General features: G+C 45.8%; 1 protein-coding gene across 1 annotated transcript in view; it reads right to left on the reverse strand.

Moving 5' to 3' along the window:
• Positions 1-246: 246 nt before the first annotated feature.
• ddb1 (damage-specific DNA binding protein 1) overlaps positions 247-20,733 on the reverse strand; it is a 40,389-nt gene continuing 19,902 nt past the window's right edge. Inside the window, exons 15-27 of the mRNA XM_084476198.1 lie at positions 20,233-20,340; positions 18,653-18,860; positions 18,274-18,369; positions 17,775-17,886; positions 14,250-14,373; positions 11,030-11,194; positions 10,432-10,526; positions 8,421-8,591; positions 6,808-6,917; positions 5,388-5,557; positions 3,631-3,733; positions 2,774-2,897; positions 247-990 (exon numbers count right to left, since the gene is read on the reverse strand). Of these exons, the coding sequence (XP_084332324.1) occupies positions 907-990; positions 2,774-2,897; positions 3,631-3,733; positions 5,388-5,557; positions 6,808-6,917; positions 8,421-8,591; positions 10,432-10,526; positions 11,030-11,194; positions 14,250-14,373; positions 17,775-17,886; positions 18,274-18,369; positions 18,653-18,860; positions 20,233-20,340 (1,670 nt within the window). The 3' untranslated portion in view covers positions 247-906. The remainder of the gene's footprint in view (positions 991-2,773; positions 2,898-3,630; positions 3,734-5,387; positions 5,558-6,807; positions 6,918-8,420; positions 8,592-10,431; positions 10,527-11,029; positions 11,195-14,249; positions 14,374-17,774; positions 17,887-18,273; positions 18,370-18,652; positions 18,861-20,232; positions 20,341-20,733) is intronic.

Here is a 20,733-nt window from a genome sequence, read left to right on the forward strand (position 1 = left end):
CTGCAGGGATGCTCTGCTGGGTCAGACAAAGAAGATACTAATCTGATAGGACACAGAGACCTCCCAGATAGCCTACTGACGAGAACACATAAAAAGAAAAAAATAATTGTGACAAGACTCCTGTATCAGAACAGACGGCATAATGGCTGTGCAGCTTGGATGGAGAGAGGGGGAAATGGGCCTACCGAAATTCAGGAAAACAATTTCATACCGATTCAAAATCTGGAATAACAGGATGCTGGGGGAGACGGTAGTAAAGTAACCTTTATTAAAAGAAACATGAAGAAAACGTAACAACAAAATACCTACAAATTTATCACTTTGCTCGTTACGTCTCAAACATCGTTTTCCGGCTTCAATAATAATAATCTTTGTCGGAAATCATTCGCTGCATGTTGTCAACTCTAGAAAAACAATGTTGGTGAAGAACTAACTATTGTATGTGAGATGCTTGATTACCATGTCACTTTTTTTTTGTTGCATAAAGTAGCACGAAGCAGACAACTGGCCCTGGATTCTCATGTCAAATAGGATCAATGTCCAGCGGTGGTCATGTCGTTACACACCAATTCACACAAGCACACATGCATGCCCAAACATACACACGCACACACACACACACACACAAAGACACAGCACACATACCTAAACCACTGTGTTTTTTTAAATTGTAAAATAGAACAACATTTCCCAATGTAGCACTCGCTGCCTACAAGAGAAGTACTACATTTGAGTACGTGAAGCCATCAGGGGCTCCACCAAGAAGTCAAATCATTGAAGTCTGAAGGACAGACATGCACACTGTTTATTTATAATTATTTACAAAACCGCAGTCTTCAAATTCCCACCCCTCACCCGTCTCAAATATTGCCCGAACTTTGCTTCCATGACGACCCCGAGTAGAACCTAATGGATCCTGGTCAGCTCTTCTACGATCTTGATCACCTCGTCCACCGTGGCCTCACGCTTCATGCCGCTGCCGTCATCGATCTGAAAAACACAGAGACGCCGGCCACTGTAACCTCTGCACCACACGTCTACAAAGCCCTACTTCTCCTCTCTTCTCCTCTCCCATTCTCCCTCCTATCCCATCCTCTCTCTCCTCTCCCTTCCCCCCCTCACAATTCTCTTTTCTTCCCCCCCCTCCTCCTCCTCTCCTTACCCTTATCTAACCCATCTATTCTCCCATCTCCTCTCCCATTCAGACTGCATCCCCACGAGACAAAAGGGTGGAGTTTGTCAAGGTAAAATATTGTTATTTTCTCTCTTCCTCCGCTGAGCCGAACCCAGCACTCACACTCATTAACGTAAATGTGAGAGGAGTGAACATGAACTATCTAACTAGCCTAGCCTAGTTTTGAAGAATGGCAAACTGGATTGCGATTTTAAAGTGGCATATCGACACTGTGAACAAGCTACAGGTGCTACTGCAGATAATCACATTGTATTGGTCATAATTGTAAAATTGTAATTAGAAAACAATATATATATATATTGATGTGCAATATTAATTCTGCCATTGGCAAGGTGAGTTGATGGTGGCGGGATCACTCGCATGCTTATTGGAAGAGCATTTATAAAAAGGTCAACGTGCCCCAGGCACATCCATCTGCTGACATTTTAGGAGCTCCACTTAACAAGCCCACATGTAGACTCCTCAAAGGACCTACACAGACACGCCCACATCAGAAAGAGAATGACGGCCCAGACTAGTTGACGGTTGAATAAAACATTTCAGAAACTGGAAAAAAGGTATTTATTACAGAAACTCCCCAAGCCAGGAAAGGATTTGTGTTGCAAACTGCAGGGCTAATATGCTTGCAGTTTTAGGTCAATAGCAGAAGGAATTTATTTTCCTTCTCATGGGTACGTGTTATGGTCAGTAAATGGAGACCTTTTCTATTTCTTCTAATATTATATAATACTAATATTTCAAAGACCTGAGGCTGTTTTTAAGAATCTTGGTCATCGTGTGGTTTGCTTGGGGGATTATTTTGTTGTGCAACAAAAGGACAACGGGATCTACTCCATGTGTTGATCTGTTGGTTTTATCCTTTCCATTATCCTCCCCTTTATTCTCCAGCTTGTCTCATTAGAGGATAATGCGCTACGATGAGTACGTAAGATATACAGCAGTTTTCCTCCACTTGGATCAAAAATTTTAAAAGTTGCCTCTGGGACATTGAAGGCACACATAGACAAACTTCTGCCATATTACACAAACATTTTTTAAATTGAAATAAATTTTTGTTTGCAGATCCTTCATTAATGGATGAAGATGATAAAAGGTGACACGATGCAAAAACGCTTGCCTCGTAAGACTAATCCAACATCACTGTATCACATTCTGTTACACTCTGCACATTGGTCTGGCCTAAATCCCGTTGAAATTTTAAATGTTGGGACCAATCAGTGATAGGGGGGGGGGAGTTTCAGATCACGAAGAACGGAGGAGCAACACAGTCCCCAAAATAAAACAAAACAATGGCGGCGCAACAAGGAAAGGGTAGCAATCAAAATAATATCCAAAATAGACTAGTAGAATAATTAAATAAATATATAGAATAATTATGTTAAATGCTTAACAGAAATCTGCAAGGAAGGTTATTTCAGATATGTTTTTGCTTTACTTCCAGCCGGCGATTCAGCAAGAGAATCAATACCGCCGAGACAAGGCCAGACAACGAATGAGATTCATTGCGAAGAAGCAAAACAGAAAAACAGGGAAAAATCACAGCCACCGCAAGATTGGTTGTGCCGCAGCCCCCCTCACCTGCAGAGTATTGACCACCTCCTGCATCTTGGTGCGGCCCAGGTCCAAGAAACTCTCAATCAGGTCCCCGTCGATGAACCCCGTAGCCTGCTCCGTTTTGCGCTCTGTGTGGAACGACCTCCAGGTGATACAGAGAGTCAAGGGAACAACGCACACCACGTGGGCATGAGGCCAGAGAACGTCCATGCAAGGAATACATACATGTATTTGCATTTAAATACATACACACATACATACATAAGCACACCCAAACACTTCTATCAAGACCATTAAGTAATTTAATTTCTTTGTAAATTGACTTACAGTGAATTCAGTAGCAGGTTATCTTTCAGCTGGGAGTCCCCAACCCTATGCCACTACACTAGAATCCACCTTAATAAACAATTATGCAATTTTTTTTCTTGAAGTGATGATTTCTTGTTAAAAGTTGTGTTAAAAGTCTAAGACTCTTGACTTTTGGGGACTTTACACCCAGAAAAAACACCTCTGCTGTTCTGGGGATGTTCCTCGACCGGTAACTGTAAAATATATAAAAGCAACATAGAAACAAGCACCTAGAGGTGCCGTCTGTGTGTCCGTCCCTCTACCGAAATTTTGAGAATGTTACCAGAGCTCCTGTGGGCCCACGTCATGTCTTTGGTGTGGCGACAGCAGCCTCACACGAGCCATTCCACGCGTGAAACACTTGAACCAGGTGTCCGGCGCACACACACTCCAGAAAATTGAATTAGAAAAGACCCTGGTTTAATTTAGCAACTACCGGAGAATTGAGTTTGCACGTGTGTGTGTGTGTGTGTGTGTGTGTGTGTGTGTGTGTGTGTGTGTGTGTGTGTGTGAGAAGGACACGTGAAGGATATAAGCTGTGTTCGATCTTGCCCACGCTCTTGATGACTTTGTTGAGGCGGTTCTGCAGATCCAGCAGGAGGCTGTACCAGCTCTCTGACAGGGACGTCACCAGGCCTGCCGCAGCACACAGAGGGCGAGAGACACAGAGACACAGAGACACAGAGACACAGAGACAGAGGGGAGAGAGTGTAAGAAACAGACGCAGACAGACAGAGAGAGAGGGAGAGAGAGAGAAACATAATGAAGCATTATCACACTTACTAGTAAGTAAGGTGTCACGTCTTTCATTAAAACAATCCCTCAATTAAATCCTTTGACAATCTCAAGAGGACTGCTTTTCATTGCGTCATCTGTCTGGCTGTATGATGCAGTGTTTTATTGTAAGTTCTGTTTCAGTCCTTTAACATACCGCCTCCCACCAGCCCTTCCCATTCCAGTTCAGTTCATATGAAAATGTCAAACACAAAATATATATATATATATTTTTGCTCTGCCATAAAACCCAGTGCTGAATGTCACAACACATGAGGCATTGCAACATCCGATTGCTTCCCGGAACAGGGACAACAGTAGAAGAAGCAGCAGCCATATAATACATTGAATGACCCCGCTGTATAGTGAACGGGGAGATCCCTGCTGATTCCCCTGATTCAAACGCATTACTTCGTAACCATCAGGCTCCCCCTAATCACGCTAAACGCCTCACAATGAACCTGGATGAGCTTCCGCTATGCGCATCTTTCCGTCTTGGTTACTGGAGCCTGCTAGGAGTCTGAGCAGCCATTTCTGTCTGGACAGAAAGTAGCCGTTTAGGTCGCCCTCAAACTCATTGGGAAAGTGTTTGGGTTGCTTCCTTCCTCCTCCACCTCCCTGCCATCCATCCCGTCCCTTAATAGCAGCAGGAGCGGCTGGAGGGTGGAGGAAGAGGCAGGCAGGTGCATTATTCTTCATTACCAGGCGGGCAGCCATTGGGCCTGACCTGCTCAAAGTGAAGTGCTCGCTGAAGTGTGCCACGAGCCCAAGTGTGTCCGGGGGGGTGAACTTTCCTGAGAGGCTTTTGAAAGTGGAGGTCATGTTCTCCCAAACTATCTACGGACGTCCTCATTTGGTACCCCTTCCAGTCGTTTGGTGCCAAGTTGGAAAGGCGCATGTTTTAAATGAGCCATGGTGTTATTATAATCGGCATGGGCAGTGTCCAGGTTCCTCTTGTATTTAATAATGTATACATATTTTAGAGAATGACATTTTTTTAGAGCGTCATTCCAGTGGACAGACTGGAATGTGGAATTATTTCCTGTATCTGGTTGTTACTGTTACATTTCTCTTCTTTGCCAAACGTAGTTAAAATTATTTTTGCCGGGCATGTTTGAGCATGTTCGAAACAACAACACATTTTTTTGGAAGACAGTCATTTGCAATGATCAGCAGTAACATTTCTACGCTGACACTGTTCCAATGGGCTACGGAGAGGCAGCGAGGTGCAATCCACGCAATACAACCAGATCAACGTCTCTCAAAACCTCAACACCCAGCCCAGCCACCACCTCCTCACCACTACCCAGGCAAAGAGAGAGGAGGAGAGACAAGGGTGAGAGACAGAATACCGAGGAGGCTGAGGAGGTGAGAGAAAGAATTAGAGAGAGAGAGAGAGAGAGAGAGAGAGAGAGAGAGAGAGAGAGAGAGAGAGAGAGAGAGAGAGAGAGAGAGAGAGAGAGAGAGAGAGAGACAAACAAACGAGGAGCACACAGGTGACGGCCCCCCCCCTTACCGATCATGCCGTTGACGGTGCCGAAGAGCACCGAGCCCTGGGTGGGCGTCGAGCTCTCCCCCAGGTTCTGCAGCACCAGCGACCCGTGGGAGAACACGTTGACGAACTCCCCCAGGTGGAAGACCCCCACCTCCTGGAGGTGCTGCCGCTCCTCGTCCGTGGTGGCCGCGCTGTGGGTAACCGTGACGACGGTCGGGTCATTAAGGAGGAGAAGGAGAGCCGGGGGGGGGGGGGGGGGGGGGGGGAAGGAGGTGGGGAGGTGGGGGGGAGAGGTACGATAAAGGCAAAGGCAAAAAACGCAGGAGAGAGAGAAATAAAACAACCTCAAAGAGGAAGAGCGCCGAGGGATATTACAATGACACGCTGGCCAGTCTGACAACAGATTTAAAAAAAAAGCAAAGACAATACATTTCTCAGGGGCTGAGAAAGATCGATGAAAGCGCCGGCGTGATTGTAGCGTTCGGAGAAGGGGAAATAAAAAGGTCAAACCAAGACCGGCACCAACAGAATGTGAGATAAAGGTCAGCACAATACAGTGAGTAGACCTGACGCGTTAAGTGGCTAAACAGGCGCTGACACAGGCCTTGTCGCGCCGGCCGGCCGGCCAGCAAACCAGCCCGCACACACACCCTCACACCCACACATCGTAGGGCTGACGGAGAAATAAATGGGGGGGGGGGGGGGGGGGGGGGGGGGACACGGCTAAGGAGACAATTAGCACAGAGGAAAGGCTTTTAACGATGACTCAGTGGACACAAGGAGGGCAGTAGGAAGGCGGTGGTTAAATGGCGCCACAAAACAAGCTGCCATGCGGCTGCTACACACGCCGTCTCGTCCAAAAGCACAGGCTGGTTTTTGGCTTGATTTTACGTCTGGTGAGATCATTATGGGAAGAGGAGTCGCTAGATGACAATGTGAAACAGAACAAATCAAGTGTTGTATTTGTGTAATACAGGGTTAATAGTGTGCAACGGGACGTAGGCAGTATGTGATGTGATCCGTCAGGATTTAATTGGATTATATTAAAAGTGACAGAACAGCCTTGCAAGCTGTGTGTCACCCCGTTGCAGGCCCTTTCTCTTGCGCGAAAGAGAAAAGGGGGAATGATATGACTGTCAAGCTTGTTTATTCAGAGTCGTCGTCATCTCATAATCAAACCCATTAGTGGGACAACCAAACACATCTCCAAAGCCTTGGAGCGTCACTCACATTGGAGAAACTTTTATTTCTTAAATTTCCCACTTGTTCAAGAGTGTTGCGGTACTCAAGCGGTACTCACCCCAAACAGGATGAGAACGGCTTTAAGGAACGCTGCTGCGCTCTGCTTAGCATTTTTGGTTAAAATTTGTCCTTGATCTTGCAACTGTGTGTGTGTGTGTGTGGGACTGTTCCTGTTGGTGTGCCGTTGGCGTTTCCTCACCTGTCCTTCTGACACACAAACAGGTTGAAAGCATTCTCCGCCCCCAGGAAGTTGTCGTCGTCCAGGATCTCCACGGCACTCATCCAATTGGGATTAAAGTCACGGGCAATCTGAGAGGTGAACCAGAGAGGTATAGCGAAACAGCCCCGTTATCTATGCCGACTTGATATCCACTCTGCACTAGAATTACATAAAGCAAGGTGCCAGTATAATTGATGTTGCTATTTCGGTCTTGTGGGGACTGCGTGTTTGTTTGTGTATACATCATGTTTCCTCACCTTTCCTTCTGGCACACAAACAAGGTTGAAATCATTGAAAGGTATCAGCGGGGCCGTACTGCAGAGTTCTGCTGACCCCACACACCCACCAGGCATATTCTGGTTTCTATTTGTCACTGGGAAAAACCCAAATGTACGGTCCACTGTGATTGAATCTCCGTCAATTCGTTTGTAACTCAAATTCACTAATTTATGCTGAGAGTCTTTAGTGTTTAAACCCGGCCTTCAGTCGCATGAAGGCGGTCACACACCGCGCCGAAAATCGGGGATCGGTGAGTCTTAACAGGTCGTGACATGAGTCTCTTTAGTGTGTGCGGTGAGGTCGGCCATCGATACGGTCGTCGGCTTTCTTTTCAGCCGATTCAACCGATGTGTAATCGGCCACTACAGTCATTCAGTCTTTACCAATCTGATTGGCGGAGGGCTAGCCCTTGACTAGCGAATCAGTGAATGAGTTGGACTCCGCATGGTGCATTGTGTTGTTTGTGCCTCAGGGTTAACTCTCCTCATCCCTCCCACTGCAATCAAATGGAACACGCCGCGAGAGGAGGGTAGGAGAGGGCTATGCGCTACATAAACTACATAATAAAAACAACAACAGATGAATAGGACAAAATAGCCAGGTGGAGATTGGTGATGCGAGTGTGAATTTGTGTCAGAACACGCCGGAACATGTTCCGCCAACTCAGACGTTGGGTCCGGAACCTTTTTTTTATTGGATACGGCTCCTCCCTCACAGTGTTTCGCTCCCTAAGATCCTGTCCTTAGCGGAGAAAGTTGACAGCGTTGACCACGGAGTCGTACGTGACCGTTCACTCTTTTACTGACTGGGTTGTGCAGAGTGCGGTCCTGCAGACCGGCTCAATGCCAGTGAGGCACACTGCCGGAAAACATGTATTTTTTCGTTTCCAGCGCGCAGCATCAATATCCTTAATAAAAAAATCAGCCAACGCCGACACATTTTACCTATTGTATATTGACATGATCATACATTGTAAACGTTCACAATCCGGCTCTATGCGTTGATATTTTGTTTATCATCATTTCTATTAACTTCATAAAAAATTCGATTTCGATTTGTCGACTCATGATTCTGACATGTCGACTCACAAAACAATGAGTCGTTAACATCCCTAACTAAAACATGAACATAAACAGGAAGTGATGTTTTTTTCCATTTCTGGCAATTTGTCCACAGTAGCGCAGATTCAGACAGGGAAAGATACTCTACGTGAATTTCCTTTTATATGGGTTTTACCGGAAACTGTGGTTTTCTCAGAAGGTGTGAAACTTACACACACACACACCCACACCCACACACACACACACCCCTACCTCTTCAAAGTTGCCCTCCATGGGTTTGTAGGCCAGCAGGAGCACGGACCTCATCAGGTCCCCCACCAGGATGAAGTCCCCTTTGTTCTTCAGGTAGAGGGCCATGATGTTGTTGTAGTGGTTGCACTCTGTGCGCAGCTCCTTCTCCGCCGTCCACTCGTACAGACGCACCTAGAAGGACAGCACAGGAGGTGCGCTGAGAACGGTGTCCGTTTCGGATGCCCACCTGGGCTGTGCTCCCTGCACCCCATCCGGCCGTCAACATCAAAGGTCGTAACACCGCGACCGTGCTTAGATAGCAAATTGATTTAACACATTCAACTAATTACAGTTCCCAATTGGCTGTTAATGTATACTCTGAACAAGCTTTGGGTGAATAATTGATGATGAATCATTTCAATTAAGTCTTTAATGTTTAGTGTGTGTCCATACAACTTATTTTATCCAGATTCTGAATAACGCCAACCCCATCTTTTTTTTTTAACCCTAACCCTATTAAAAATAACAAATACATAAATAAATGAATGAATACATAAATCAAACGGGAACGTGTGTGTGTGTAATGGTGTGAGTAATGGTGTGTGTTCCATCATCAGCAGTACCCTGGGTGAACAAATACATAAATAACAAATGCCCCCAACACCCATGCCGTCTCAGTCTTAATTAAGAGGCGATCGATTGTAAAATAATAAATGAATAAATGGGCAGTTTTTGGGTGGGAGGGCTGGTTTGGGACATTGAACGGTTCCCCAGAGCGTTCACTGGCATGAGGCTGTTGTGTGAATCTAGGATGACTAGACTACTGGCATGCTACTGCAGGGCTTCAGTCAACAGTCTTCACCGGTTTAATAATTTGCAATGCTTTTCTGGACCGAACTGGCAACATCAATTCATTTTCATTTTGGTCGCAGACCTCGTTGGCTTTTAAAAACAATTTTCTGCAATCAATCAAAATAAAATAATAAAAACGAAAACAAGCAAGAGGTTTACAGTTGTGAAATTGTTAAGTCTCTTTCATTTAAACGGAAATGAAGAGTGACATGCTCAAAACAGGCAAGCCAGACATTGTCAAGCGTGACTGACTGGGGGTTGATATTTACAGAGAAATATTGTACAGATTTGTTCGCTGCTACTCGCTGCTATTCTTACACACACACAGACACACACACACAGGTGTGTAGTGACCTCAAAATGTGGAAAACAATATTATCTGGTAGCAATCCTATCTCATTGGGGCCTATGAGGTTTTAGCTGTGCAGCCAGCAATGGCTTTTTTCATTGATCCATAGGGGCATATATTATTTGTACAGGATTTGCACACAGGGCTGTGTTATTGATTATATACAATATGGGTCAAACCAAAATTGGGTGTGTAACATAAACTGTTTTAGAAACAGCTATACAGTGTCAACTGACAGCTGCAGCTACACGTGACATTTAATCCATCGTTATTAAAAACAGCTCAAGAGAGCATGGATTAAATAAATATTGAACAACTCAAAATGTGACAGACGCACTGGCCATGATAACACCTGCTGGTCTTGCATCACTGGTCTTGTTTTATTTCCCAGTCTCTTGTCCATAATGATGCATCACTGCTCTGCCAGAGTTTGGATTTCTCTCTCAAGAGAAAAAATTTTGCGCAACTCAAGCGAGCATTGGAGAGAAATCTGTTGTTGTTGTTGCGATGTGAAAAAAAAAAGTGTCTGTCTTTCTACTTTTTATGGTCTGTTCGTGTCTGTCAAATTCCAACATTGCTGACACTTTCCCTGCCTCTTGTCTCTCAACACTTCAACTTTCAATGGTAATTCACCACGATTCAGTTGACACAGATGGTCATTTTCCTGTTTCTCGTAGAGCTTTTCTTATTCAGGAACCCCATGTACAACCAGCACAGTGTGTATCCATTTCAGGGCTAGTAATGTGGCTGCTACACAGCAGCTTGAAGATTATCTGACCCACGTTTCTCCCTGCGCCACAATGGCGCACACACACACACACACACACTTACTGTGCTGTTGATGCTGGCAAGCAGTTTACCGTTGAACTCCACCATGGAGTACACGGCCCCCTTCACCTCCTTCTCCGCCACAGTCTGCAGCTTGCCTGCGAGGAAAGTCAACAAGAGGTGCCGTCAATAACCCAGTCGCTCAAGTGACACATGGCAACGACACCTCGTGAACTAGAGAAAGCCGTTTCTTCACCGAGCATGTTTTTGAGATCAAAAGAGAAACAAAGGGAGATAGAAAGAGAAGTGTGAAAGAGTCAATAGGGTGTGATAAATTGGAAGCCGGTTTGAGAGTAAGAGAGGAGGTCGGAAGATGAAGTGGGAAGTGAGAGATGAAGCTGAGAAAAGGGGGAGGGGGGGGGGGGGAGTAAGAGAACAGGGAGCGATGAGCCGTGGCTGGAGGAGAGACGATGAGATGATGATAAAGTGAGGAAGGCAAGCAAACAAAAAAACAACAAAGCAAAAGCGTAAAAACAAACTGTTTATCAGCGACGAAAAGAAAGAACAAATAACAGAAGGCACGGTTGTTTAATGATGGCGGTGGTGGCGGTGGTGGCGGTGGTGGCGGTGGTGGCGGCGGTGGTGGCGAGGGCGACCTCACCATCGGTGTAGTGGAAGACGATGATGCGGCCCTGCTTCGGCTCTGCCTCCTCGGGGTACACCATGGCCGTGCCCACGATGAAGTAGACGGCCGTGTCCCGGCCCAGTCGGCAGGAGACCATGCTGAGGGCGTACTCGCTGGGCAGGAACTGATGGGCGTGGAGCACTGGGGGGGGACAGCCGTCGATCAGTCATCACAATACGACACGGTCACAAACATAACACGCACTCTTTGTCAGAAAGACGGCCAGTGTTGCTGTGTGCAAAGATCCTGATCAAATTAGGGATGAAGTGAAGAACATTTTTTAGGTGCTCTTCTGAATCGGATGTTTGAATTGTGGTGTGATTATTGTTTCCTTATTTCCGATGCAGCTAAGCTGTTTCTTGCTGGCGTTACGCGGATGCTTGACAATTAAGTAGGCGTGCTCCACAACTGCATGCAAACGCAAGGCAAAACACATGTGAGATGGATGTATTGTTCACACCCACCTACAAATGCATACCTGAATAACAGACATATTCACTTTTGGATACTCTCCGAGTTGCGACACCTTTAAATGGTACGGCTCCAAAACATACAACCAATAAGCCATCAGGCGCTGCAGTTAGTTTAGCAGTGAAGTCGGTTGCTGCTGTCTACAACAGCTCGCAAACTCCCTGTGCTCCACATCATGGGGATTATAAATGTCAAACTAGTTTTCATCTGAAATCCAGCTGCCCCATATGTAATGTACTACAGTGTGTCACAATGCTTTGTTTGAAGTTAGGCAGAATGCAAATTTTAGTTTGACCTACTTTCTGCCATTCTGTGTACTTGGAGTAGACTGGGTACCTTTTCTCCAATGTAGGCTACAGTTCATTTGCACTATTAGCAATAACGACTAGCTAGACCGTATTTTTTTTTTTTGTATTTTTTTCTGTTCTTCTGACTGATGGTGTGTTCCAGATGCCTCGGACACCAGCCTTCCGAGTTTCACTTGTGACGTCATTTCCTGTTTCGAAGCACTTATAGCGTTCCCGTTCGTCTTTGTGATCGAGTCATATCATTGGCCGGTCGTTGTTATTGTTAGCTACATTAGCATCTTTAGCAAACCAGCTCGAAAACGGACAACACAACTTTACATTGTATTGCACGCACAGAAAGACCGTGCAATGCATACATTGGTGACTGGAATAAAGTAGCAATGTAATCAAGTGTGTAAGAGCATTTAAAATTGACATTAAAATGACCAACGTGGTACAAATACAAAGAAAACCAAACCAAAACGGGGCGTGCCTCCGAGAAATGGTGGACGAAAGCTGGGAGATTTCCCCACTTAGACCTCGGAAGGCTGGTGTCCGATGCATTTGGAACACGCCATGATTGTGAATCATCTGATGATGCTCTCCCATTGACTCCCAGCAAAAGTACAACCTTACGTCACCTCGTACCAGAAGCGTTTCTAGGCAGCTCAGTAACTGATTAGTGGTAGTCATTTACTCCCCCTTGTGGCAACTTTGTGGTATTGTAACTTTGCCAAGCATTTATATACCCAAAAACATATGTAAAGAGCAATAGGAGAAGGAAAAAACTGAAAGCATAATAGGACCCCTTTAACATAAATGGTAAATGGACTGCATTTATATAGCACTTTTCTTACCAGTGGCCGCTCAATAGCATGTTTTTTTTTACAACAATGCTCCAGTACTTTTCCGGGTGCACTTCTAAGAATGGATCAAACTCTGGATGGATGGATGGATCAAAGTTCCAACCAGTTCCAATGAGCCCAGAAGTTTGTCATCACCTCTAAAAGCTAAACCTCTCATGCTCAAGAATTTGATTACAGCCACAACACACCGCAGAACCTCTCTCTAACACTTCAACACATCATCTGTCTGTTGCCTGAGTAAGGCGTCCACTGTGCCCAAATTCCATGATCTCCTTAACAGGGCTAACACGCTTTCACGGTGGCTTGCACTCCTTTCAAAACTCGCTCAGGATGTTTCCAGAATATCCAGATGTAAAAGCATTTTGCTGCAAGGACAGCATTTCATTTTGCATCCAAAGCAATAAACCACGCCTGTTGAAGGCAAGTAACCAATTTCTAGTGTCCCGTGCAGAGGCTGGGTGTTTGGGCGTCGATTGTGATAGGTGGCGGAACCTTTGGCAATAGCCAGTTCTTTCATTAGCTCAGTTAGGTCTCCCCATAGTGCAGGATCAGTTGGGATGCACAACTGGCCTGGAGGTGACCTCATTTACGACATCCCCAACGTCCTCTTCCCCCCCGCGTCTTTCCTTGCCGCCGTCTCCTTGGAATTGCGATCTCATGTACCTGTCTGCTGTACCTGTCCTCTTCCTCCCCAGAGTCTTCCTCACTCCTATGTCCCCCCCAAAGAAGAGTACCCTGATTCGCCCGGTGGTCATCGCCTTGGCTAACATCAGTAGTAAGGGCTGCAGCATCTCTCCCCCAGTAGCGGCTCCATGTCCCTACCCTCCCCACAGGTAGGGTCAGAGCAGCCCCTGACCGCAATTCCTCCTGATGTGTGAAACTTTGGACCCCTGGAACATTTTCAATAGCGGCTAAACGTCTAGAGTCCTTGTCTTCTTTTAACTTTCTTTTTGCAGAACCACTTAGTTGATATCTGTCCATTTTCACATTTTCTGTAGGAAAATGACACACTTGTGTGCACCGACTCATTCTGACCGATTGGGGAGGGGGAGTGATAGTGGTCATCTTGATTTATTTAATATTTGTCATTTTTGTGAAATTAATATTCATAAAAGAGTAATGTATGGTCTTTTAACATTTGAAAGAATTTTAGCATTCTCTGCTCGTCAAATTGCAACTGTTTTTAGTTTATCTACTTAGTTTTTTTTTTTTTTTTTATGTTTGTCCTTTTGATGTAAACTCGTCGTCCTTGAAAATGAGGGAAACCTCAATGCCTTACGAGTGTAAATAAAGGTTTGAAATGAAATGAAAGGAAAGTGAATAATATAACAATTTGCACAATTTCTTTTTAACTTGGGTCATGTGGTGCCCCCCCCCGCTGGTTGCCAGTGGTTGGTGGGCACGGGGCCCATATGGATCATCTGGCCGTGCATCTGGGCTCTGCTCCCCGAGCGCATTACTTCACAGCAAGGTGCTTCGGTGTGGGAGCCAACAGCACCAGGCACCAGCAAAAGCTTTAGCCCGATGAGAACCCCCCCCTCCCTCCCCCGCCCCTCCCCCTGGAGGGCTTACCTTCAAAGGTGTGCTGATCCACCACCAGCAGACTGTGGACCTCAACCTCCTCCCCGAAGGAGACCTCGTGGGGCGAGGTGCTGCTGGGGAACAGCTTGCTGGAGCTCACGCTGCTTGAGAGAGCCTGCATGGAGAATGGAGAGAGAGAGAGAGAGAGAGAGAGAGAGAGAGAGAGAGAGAGAGAGAGAGAAGATGATGGGAAGAGATGGAGAGATGAAAGACGGACGGCCGACGGACACATTGGATCGACGGATCAAAGAATAGTTAGAGATAGTGGATACACAGATAAGATCCGCAGCGGGAGACGAAATAGGTGAGTGTTATAAGATGGACAAACACGAAACGGATTGGCTGCTTGTTTTGACCCCGTCTGTCGGGTTGTTGAGGGTCTGCAAGAAGAGCGAGGGAGGGAGGGAGGGTCTGTGAGATGAGAGATGAAGAGGGAGGGGAAGGGGCAGGCAGACCAATAGACAGCTACGGTTGCCAAAGCTTTATACCCGTCTCCCCCACTGCTAGAAAGAGGGGGCGAAGGGGTGTGTGTGTGTGTGTGTGTGTGTGTGTGTGTGTGTGTGTGTGTGTGTGTGTGTGTGTGTGTGTGTGTGTGTGTGTGTGTGTGTGTGTGTGTGTGTGTGTGTGTGTGTATAAACGTTTTTACACTGACTTATGCCTGCCTTTTTCCAGGCATGGTCCGGGCGTTAACACTGGCCGAGGTACTATGCCGGCTTGATTTCGCACCCCAATTTACCCTCTCGGACCCCTATTTTCATGTAAATGCGATTAGACGGCTTCGCAGTTCCTGCGTTGTCTAGAGACAACGCAGCAACATCAACGTGAGTCTGTGAATTCCGCAAGCTGCTGACCATCACGGGAGAGAAGGTGAAGGCAGTCGCATTTAACAAAGACGGGGAAAGATGGTGCGCTCTACGAGAAACTAGCAGAGGAACTTTCGTTACGAGGCTTTCGTCTGTATAAAAAAAAACATGTGGTCAGCAAAATAAAGAATATATGTTGGGGTTTGAACCAAGAAAGCCAGCTCCTTGGTGAAAGGCGGATTATAACCCCTCCGATTTACAGGCATTGAAACGGTGACGTTGCAGGGTGTGCCAAGCCGTAACAAGAGAGTCAACAGCAATCCAGAAGAATCAGAAGAACAGCTCTGGTTTGCTGCTGCCATTATAATAACAGACGGAGCCTCATTCTGCTGAAGGAGACTAGGCCTAGGCCTCAGCACGGTGGGAGGGGGGGGGGGGGGGGGTTGGGGAGAAGTGCACACGTTGTCATGGCAAACCCATCCGCGAGGAGTGTCTAATCTGCCTCCCGACAGAGCGGCGCCTGCCCCATCAGTAGCCAAAACGAAAATGTTTTCATCGAGTGGCCGAAAGTCCAAAATGAATTCATAGCTGCTTGAGAAGTGCATTATTTTGTAAGCGATTCAACCGTAAAGCACAAGGGGCACACGGAGAGAGCAGCCGCCTGTGTTAAAATGGCGGCAGCAGCAGCATTTGTTGTGACAAACATGTTTCCAAGAAGCCATCAGCAGTAATTACTATATCTGTGTTTGGAAATTGTTCCTCATTTTGACCCCCGTATTTGAATTTCCTGCATTGAAATAGGAGTACGACAACGCCACAGAGTGGACCGCTCTTGTATCTTTGGAAAACGTATGATTAGAATGTGTTCAGTGGATGGCCGATCCAAGTGTTGTCGTTCAAGAGGAATGGCCGCTGTGTGGGCCATTAGGTTATTAATATTGTTTTCATAGCACAGAGGGTCTGCACTTCTTATCTTTCATGATTGCACCAGGTCTGGGGTTGCGGTTTAATTGCAATCCACAGTCCTTATGGTAGACGTTACATCACCGGCTGGGAGACCACTTGAGGCTCTCGTGTTGCTCTGTGTCGTGGCTATTAATACTCTGAAGATATAATACTAGAGGTACTTTCATCCACTGTCCTTTGGCATATGGAATGACCGCTTGCTGCTGGTAGCAGCTGCTCATAGACTCACTAGCCTGGATCATAAAACTACCATAAAATGTATTCATATCCACTACTAAGCAACAAAATACAATCTTGCCATCAATATATATCCTCAATATGGAATCCCTTACAAGTACAAACCATATTGTACTTAATGTATATGCTTTCTATATAGCGTGTTGTGTGTGGGGGTATTTTTTGTGGGCTTTTGCACTTTTACTCCTGCACAGTGGAAGCAGCCAAAGCTTATTGTTGAAGCCACCAAGTAAAGCCAGGAAGATATGAAGATAGGATTTACTTCTGGGTTACAATTTTGAAAGCCAAGTACATCTTTCAAAAGGAGACCTGTTGGGTTGTAACTGACTACTCCGGCAGTCGTATTTATTATCAATATAACTGCAGCCAGCCAATAATGAGCGCACCAAAGTATGGTAACATATTCCCATCAAATTGGTTTTGCAATACACCCTGGAGCAATGACACTACCGCTTCTTTCTTCGACTTGACTATTCAACGTCTTTGTAATGTTGTGGCTGTGTCATGTCAGCACCGCCGACTCTGGTGACGTCACCGGCTGTGTGTAAATCAATGACAGTTGCGGATCTTACGCCGTGAGAATTAATGGTTTAAAAAACATTCAATGTTGACGTCCGCTGTTAAGCCTAAAGCCTAAAGAGTGGACACACACATGTACATTGAACTTCACTTCTTAGCCGGTTCAGTCCACCTTAAAAATTACTTTATTTCCTTCTCTTAATGTCAGTCAGTGCAGGAACGCCGTCCCCAGGTGTTGAGTTTCCCAGCACAGCTGTGATCACACTCACCAGTGGGACTATTATGAGTAGCTCCCAGCTATGACATGGTGTTACCTGGGAGGGGCTGGCTCTGATCATCAGGCCGTCTTTTATCTACCAGCCTCATCCCTCCATGGGCCTGGACGAACCCACCCGCTGTACCTGCAGGTTCACTGGCTCATGCACACAGTCCCTGCTATTCCTGGCAACCAACCCCACCGCTTGCACTGAATAATGAGATGCTAGTGATCACAACCACGTCTCTTTCCCCTACTGAGATCTTTCCCCCCATAACCGGCAAACCTGCTGGTTCCTACACCCAAATACATGTATGGGATGTACAGGACAGTATTCAGTTACAATGAGTCTCCCAAATCAGATTTTGGATTATGGATTAATATCTAAAGTCTGATCGCAGATGAGCTGAAATATAGGTGAACTTGGTGTTTCTTTCTTTCTAATAAGTAAGAAATATATACTTATTGTAGGCTTCATCCATACTAGAATCGCTCTATAACAAAAAACGAATCAAGGTACTCTTTGGTTTCCAGCCAAGGCTCTGTGCCGTTTCCTTCCAGAGGTTCTGTCATAACGTAGTACAAAAGCTAGGTCCAACAAGATTAGAGTATAATAGGTATTCTAACTAGAGATACCCTGGCTACCGTCCTCCAACAACTTATGTATACTGAACCGTTGTTATCGGAATGAATCCTTAATTTTTAATCCCAATGTGCAAACACACACACACGTACCTGAGTGCTGGCACTGGGCCGGACAGCGGACGTGGTGCCGTTGACATCCTGCACCTCCACCCTGCTGGACAGCACCCCGAAACACTGCGACACCTCCTGGTAGCAGATACGTCTGGGGAAGAACGTGGGCCAGAAGTCGAGTCGAGTCAACGTTATTACCGGTAGTTTGTATCCCTTAATCAATCAAGGTACATGGTCTCAAAGACCATCACAGGGCCACGTTACACAACACACCCCTTACACAAAGCCCTCTAAAGGGGTAAGGAAACACCTCTCTTACTGTCCAGGAAGAAAGTAGGAGGATGAACACAGTGTGAACACAATGTGATGGTGAGGAGTGCAATGTGTTCCGTATTGGCAGAGTACACTCTGCCAATATGCATAACAGAGTACATAAAGTTCTTAGAAAATAATAAAACCTATTCCACCCATTCTAACTCAATAGTTCTTCAGTATTATTGCTTTTATACATTATAAATGTTTGAGGAGGTTCACTGACCTGGGAGACTCGTAGAGGGGAACAGTCCGTATGTGGAGTTTCTGGATCTCGTCTATGGTCCCGATGGTCAAAGTGCTGTTGTTGGCCAGAGCCAAACTGTGCAAAAAAAATAAAAAATAAAAAGTCTTAAAAACCAAACAGCTCTTTAAGGTGAGGTAAACTTCAGATATAGTACCTCCAAGAACAATCGATTGGCAGATATGCTTTGAGAAATACAGACCGTTTTGCGACAGCAGGAAAGCAAATGCATCTATATTTTATTGCGTTGTTGTTAAAAAGGAAACACACACGTCCTCCAGACATTGTCTAAGAGAGAGCCTGCGAGGAACGGCGATTAAACCTATACGGTATACATCCCCACACAGAGGGGACGCCTCACCTGTCGGGGTACCCCTCGGAGTTGAGCGGGCACATGTAGTTGACCTCCTTGAGGTTGACGTTGGAGAAAACCAGCTTGTGGTTGGAGGAGTAAATGACGGTGGGCCGGTCAGAGCAGGCGAAGACGTTGGAGGTGGACAGCGAGCGGAAGGTGCGCAGCACCGTGGGCTGGGTGCCCAGGGTCACCTTCTTCCGCTCCCGCAGCAGGCCTTGGGACGGCCGAAACACGAGTCAAACAAACGCACCAAACTGTGGGTCGTCCCAGGGCTGTACGGTATGGACTAACATTTATATCACGGTATGATTTGAGGCATAGACGGTAACGGTGTTATATCACGGTATGTTAATTTTATCTTCTAATTTGGATATAAATGCTTCTGAAGGGGTAAAATACTGGTTAGGCAGCTATTTTTGTATAGAATAAGTATTTTAAGAACATTTATTGAGCAAAACTGCAATAGAAAAAAATGCTAAATCTTTTTTTTTTTTTTTTTGTCACTTCCAGTATGGATAGTATGGATTTCTTTCTCCACTTGGTCGTGGACCTTGTCGTATAGTTTTGGCATCTCAATTTGGCTGAAGTGTGTGCGGGCAGGTAACACGTACCTGGGATCGAGTGTTTTGACCATCTCTTTAAAGCCCTTTCTATCAATGTTTTGAAAGGGAACCACGTCCTTACACAGTTAAACAGTGACGGCGTTTGTTAACTCGTTCCACCGCTGGCTTTTATGTCGCAAGGACTGTCTTTGGAAAATGCCTGCGGAAGCGATGTCTGAGATGCAGAGACAGCTTCACGCTACCAGCGTCTGTCTCGTACGGTGAATGAGAGCTCGTGAAGGGATTACTGCGCAGGCTGCGCGCCTGCGTGCTTGTGCAATAGCATACTGCCTGAGAAGGCAGTATCGCTGTCAAATCGGTCCCTGGGAAAAGTAACGTTGCGCGGAATTGAAAAAGGAACTACGTTTCGTTACCATATTTTCAGTAGTTTCGCGTAACTTTACTTTTCACATGAAAAATAAGTTACATTACTGTATTTACGTTACTTACGGTCACACCGGTCTCACGGTATCGGTCAAAATCCATACCGTAGCGCAAATTCACACCGGTGTATTTTCTATACCGTACACCCCTAGGTCATCCACAAAAATAATGATGAAACTGTGGTTGAATGTGAAGAGGAGGGAGGAGTAGCACTACGTTACCACAGGCTGGTAGCAACGGATAAGTGTCTGATTTTTTTTTAATTATTTTGAAATAAAACTGTTCCACAGGGCGTGCGGGAGTCTGTTATGGAAGCTAAAACAGAACTTAGTATGCCTCCTAACGGCTCTGCTGCTGAACTTTCTTCTAGCATCCCTGCGGCAATGGATGCAACAATAACAAAAAATATATATATTAATTAAATGTTCTCATGTCCTACCAACAATGCTGCGTGATGCGCTTACAAAAAGTAAAGTGTCTCAGATGGACGTTTTTTAAGGCACTTAATCTACCAGAGCTGGACGGGGACTTTTGTGTTTGATGAAAGATTTTACGTGGTGAAACGAAGGAAGGTCAAGAAGGAAAGGAGGAGAGACGCACCCGTCTGCAGGTCCAGGCCAAAGTAGAAGAGCGCTCCATCCCCGAGAGCGCAGAGCAGGTAGTAGCTGCCCTCGAAGGTGGTCATGAGGATGGAACGGGGGATGATTTCTGAAACACACAGACGCAGTCATCACAAGAGGAGGAAACCCAACAGAGAGTGCGCCTATGACACAACACTGCCGTTGGATATTCTCTGCTTTGGTGTGCAGCCATTTGATGAGGTTAATAAAAACTGCAAGCTTGTGAGAAGAAAGGCTTCCTTTTAATAACTGAAAGTCTTCTCGTGCTGGAATTTTGCGTAAAACGCTTTGACGTAGACTGCAATGAAACGCATAACGTTTCAACAGCTGTCCCTCCTTAACGTCGGCCGAGATGTCTTGTAGCAGAACAGTTGCAATGAATATATATTGTGACATTTCAAACAGAGCCCCTCAAGAGCCGATTATGGAGGATCAAAAAACAATGTCCAACCTGCCAGTGTTTTAACTTATGTTGTGCCGG

This window comes from Micromesistius poutassou (assembly GCF_964030765.1).
Source record: "Micromesistius poutassou genome assembly, chromosome: 12".
Taxonomy (NCBI): Eukaryota; Metazoa; Chordata; class Actinopteri; order Gadiformes; family Gadidae; genus Micromesistius; species Micromesistius poutassou.